This window comes from Mchenga conophoros, linkage group LG11, assembly GCF_057382185.1.
Source record: "Mchenga conophoros isolate Kocher_MC1m ecotype Shallow Benthic linkage group LG11, M_conophoros_male_GT1.1, whole genome shotgun sequence".
NCBI lineage: Eukaryota > Metazoa > Chordata > Actinopteri > Cichliformes > Cichlidae > Mchenga > Mchenga conophoros.
The window spans coordinates 21,039,236-21,043,555 of NC_140536.1; the positions used below are offsets into that span (position 1 = coordinate 21,039,236).

Genomic DNA, 4,320 nt, shown 5'->3' on the forward strand with positions numbered 1-4,320 from the left:
AAGCTGTTGGCACTTGCAAAATATGCTGCAAAACCCAATGTGATTATGGCCCACTTCCTCTTTTTTTATGATCATGCTTTTTACACTTAACATTTGATATCTGACACTCAATAATCTTATTGGCTTTTCGCCACAGTCCAACCTCATGAAGCATACTTGAAATATATGAGAGACTTCAAAATTCAAAAGGGTTGATCTTTGAATGATCTACTGGTAATCTCTATTTCTGTTTAAGAAAATATTACGGAAAAAAACAAACAGAAGAAAATTGGAATTTGTGACAGAGAGTGGATAATTGATCAAAAAGTGGGCTTGGTTTTTGTTTTATCTCAGATGTCGTCTAAGCAGCTCCCGCCCCCTCATGTCATCACAGCTATACCCTCCTTGTCTTCTCCCTTCACATGCACACCAGTACTCACGTCTGCTGGTTTGCGTGTCATGCAGCTTCAGCTCTGCGGCTAAGAGGCAGGAAATCAGATATTTCAGTAGTTTGCCAAGAAAGAAGAGAAGGTGAGCTCTTATAACTTTATTTAACACAGTTAAAATTTTTCTCTTACATATGAGATTTAGCAATTTGGTTTAAGTGGCATTTTGCAAGTGTGAAATTGTTAGAAAAAAATATGCTTTCTGCAATATTTCTAATCTAATGTGTAGAGAGTTGACCTGCTGTTTCTGACTTATTTTAATAAAGTCTCTGTTTCCTGCAATACATAAAAGAAGAGTGACTTCAAATAGTAGTTTTATTCTTTTTTTATTCCAATTCTGCCCAAAGGGTTCATGATCTTTTGTAACAATGTGTCAAGGCGCAAAAGTGACTCAAGGGGTTATTGCCACACGACGCTGCACATGTCACCACAATGTTCATAAAATGTCTCTCAATAAGGATCTTTCTCAATACGTGCTTCCTTTGGCCTCATACATATGCAATTTTTATAGTCTTCACATGGCCGTGTCACAGATACAGTGGAAACAGTATAGCGTGGTATAATTGGAACAATACCACACCTAATCATATTTATATAATTTCTGAGTGTTTATCAGCTGCTCTAGAAATATATTGCTTCAGGAATATTTTGATTAAACCCTCTGTATTTCATCAGTCATGCTGTTCCCCGCCAAAAAAAAAAAAAAAAGAACAAAGAAATCCTCAATCTTAAGCCACTTTGTGCAAACATTTAAAGGCAGTTCTTTTCATTTATAACAGCATAATTTACTTCAATGTAATGTTTTTGCCTCAGCTTTCCACAAACCCTTTAATCTATTGATTGCATACAGGCGACGCACTTCACTGGAGATCATTTAATTCAACTGTGACCTTCACCCGCTGATAAAACGACTAAATACAGTCTCCTCTGATTCCACAAGAGGGCACCAACATGGAGCTCCTGTACAGTGACGGCGCAACAGCAGTCTGGAAATATTTCAAAAAAAGCCAGCTAACAAAAACTACATAATTTTATAATGCAGAGTATCCACCCTAGGGGATAAACATTTATGTGATGTGCATAGATGTTCCTGACATGAATGGGAAAGCTAAATGTTTTAGAGATATAGTAGCTGAAATTTCACTATAACACTGAACATATCATGATGAAAAATTGGCTTATTTTTTAACATAACAGGCACAAGGATAGATCTCTGTGTATTTTTAAACTCAATTCAGCCTTCAGTAAAAATCAAAGTGTTTTATGGCTTGCTTGAAACCATGTTCTACCAGGCGACTATCTCTCCCGTAACATCATCAGCTGAAACTGTGATGATCGTGTGTTTGTTTTGGCCTCTAAATGACTTTCTGTCTTGACTCAGAGACGTTTATGTTCCCTTTAAGCTCCAGCTTCAATGTTGACAACAAGATAAAAAAGTAATCCCGTTTTCTGCTTTGTTTGTTTCACCACGGGAAGTTACCTGTCCCGTCCAACCTAATGTGACATACGTCAAAGTGACGGAATCTTAACACATAAAGATGTGAATGAAAGATCAGATTCTGTAGAGACATCTGTGCTTCATAAATAACTTGTAACATTTGTTACAGCTTTTTTGTACTTCATTTCCTAATTATAGTAGCTGGAATGACGGACGGGGAGAAAGCTACTTCTGTAGAGCATGGACACACAGGTAATATCTCATCAACAATAGCTATGCAGCTTTCCATTAATGGTAAAATTCAGTTCTGTGTTATATAAAAAAAAGGACATCTGTATGTACAGTTGACTGGTCAGCTAAGACTTGTCACGGTACTGATTGTGTTTTTCTCCTAGTTAACAAGTCCTGTGTGAATCTGACGTGCTACATGGTCCTGAGTGACGAAGAGAGGAAAGCCATCGGCACCATCTGTTTCCTGGCAGGCCCTGTCACACTACTGGAAAATGTTCTTGTGCTTGGGGTGATTGCTAGCACAGCCACCTTGCGAAAGCGGCCATCCTATCTGTTTATTGGCAGCCTTGCTCTGGCTGATGTCTTTGCCAGTTGTTTCTTCACCATAAGTTTCTTACACTTTCACCTCTTTCATCTCAAAGATGGCCCAGGCGCCTACCTCTTCAAGCTAGGCGGTGTCACCATGGCCTTCTCTGGTTCAGTGGGAAGTTTACTGCTGACTGCTCTGGACCGCTACATCTGCATCTACCACTCCTCGACTTACAAGGTGTTGCTGACACGGCGCAGAGCCCTGCTGAGCCTTCTGATTCTCTGGAGTACAATCATCTTCCTCTCCTTCTTACCTCTAATGGGCTGGAGGTGTTCCACAGGCCTTACTCCACCTTGCTCAAACTTGTTTCCATACATCAATAAGCACTATCAAGCCTTCTGGACCAGCTTCGTCCTTGTGATTCTGGTTCTGATTTTGGGGGCTTATGCTCTCATCCTGTGGAAGGCCCACCGCCATGAGTGCTCAATGACCAGCTTCCAGGGAGCAGCAGGAAAAGCTCAATCTCGCATGAGGATGGATATCCGGTTGGCTCGCACCTTTGGCCTGATTCTGCTCATACTGGTGGGCTGTTGGGTTCCTGTGCTTTCTTTCATGCTAGTAGATGTCTCAGTGATCCTGACCCGAGACCAACAGCGAGCCTTTGCTTTCTGCAGCACCCTCTGTCTGGTCAACTCTTCAGTCAACCCACTGCTGTATGCCCTGCGCTTTCGAGAACTAAGAATTGCTCTTTTGCGGATGCTGCAAAAGCTGTGTTGCAAGGGAAGGTGTAAAAAACTCACAGAAGACTCAAGCCATGGACTACCCTCTGCAGAAGACAACTGTACTGCTTTATCTGATGATGAGATGCCCAAGGCCAGAACCACCAGACCTGACTCCATTTCAGAAATGGTCTACAGTCACCAGCTGACCATGAGAAAGTGAAGGAAGCTGAACGTTAAAATAAAAGAGAAGCAATACAGTTCGTGAAACACTTGTTTTCACGACAGCTGTTAGCTAGTGATCAACACCATCACTGTAGATCAGGATAAAATCTGTCTATACAAGGAAATGTCACTTACTGCTTTTTTTTTTATTGTAATTGCGAATAAGCTTGTAAATAAGTAAACAACACATGATAACAGTACTTGTCAAAACAAAACACAAACCCTGGGAATTACAATGTGACCATTACACATTACTTTAATTATAAGAGATTATAAAGTATGTTGTTGACCATTAATCCGTAATGTTATTACCAGTTAATATGCTTAAAATAGAAAATGATAGTTACACAGAGGACACACGGAGCTTTTTTCAGCATTTTGCAATAACTGCACCCAAAAGATTTAAATGGAAATAAATACCTCTGCACTCAATCAGACTAAGTAAATTGTTTTGTACAAATGTATGCTACTATGTGTTACTAATATTTAAGCACATATAGAGGTCATTTACCTTTGACCTCCATGTTTCCCCTCTCACTACTTTAGCATTCCATGAAATCCTGGTTCCGTGAACTGAACTGCTGACTTTTGGGTTTGCCATTTGTTGCTAGCATGATTCTTTATTTTTCAGTGTATGACCCAGAGCACGCAGGAACAGAGGAAGCAGTGGGTCGCCAATCTGCACATGAATGCCAGGACCCCACAGAATTTCACACAATGCTCACTGCACAAATCCAAGCAGTGTGTAGAGGTGAATGGAGCAGATGTTAGGAAGAGAACGAGCACAGACACTAGAACAGTCTTTGCGATAGTAAAAGCTGGCAGCTGCAGTAGAGCGCACACTGATATGCAGTTACACTCACAGTGACACACAGCGTAACAGAGGTAGATAATCAGAGCTGATGCTTGTTGATTTAGACTTTAGAACACCTATTTCATCCATTGTGTGAACTTATTAAAAATAACACTTGG

General features: G+C 40.4%; 1 protein-coding gene across 1 annotated transcript; it reads left to right on the forward strand.

Annotated features, from left to right (window-relative positions):
* Positions 1 to 361: 361 nt before the first annotated feature.
* cnr2 (cannabinoid receptor 2) lies at positions 362 to 4,320 on the forward strand. The gene is made up of 3 exons (XM_085290343.1): positions 362 to 510; positions 2,033 to 2,115; positions 2,259 to 4,320. The coding sequence occupies exons 1-3, from the start codon at positions 362 to 364 to the stop codon at positions 3,344 to 3,346; spliced, it is 1,320 nt and encodes a 439-aa protein (XP_085146469.1). The 3' UTR covers positions 3,347 to 4,320.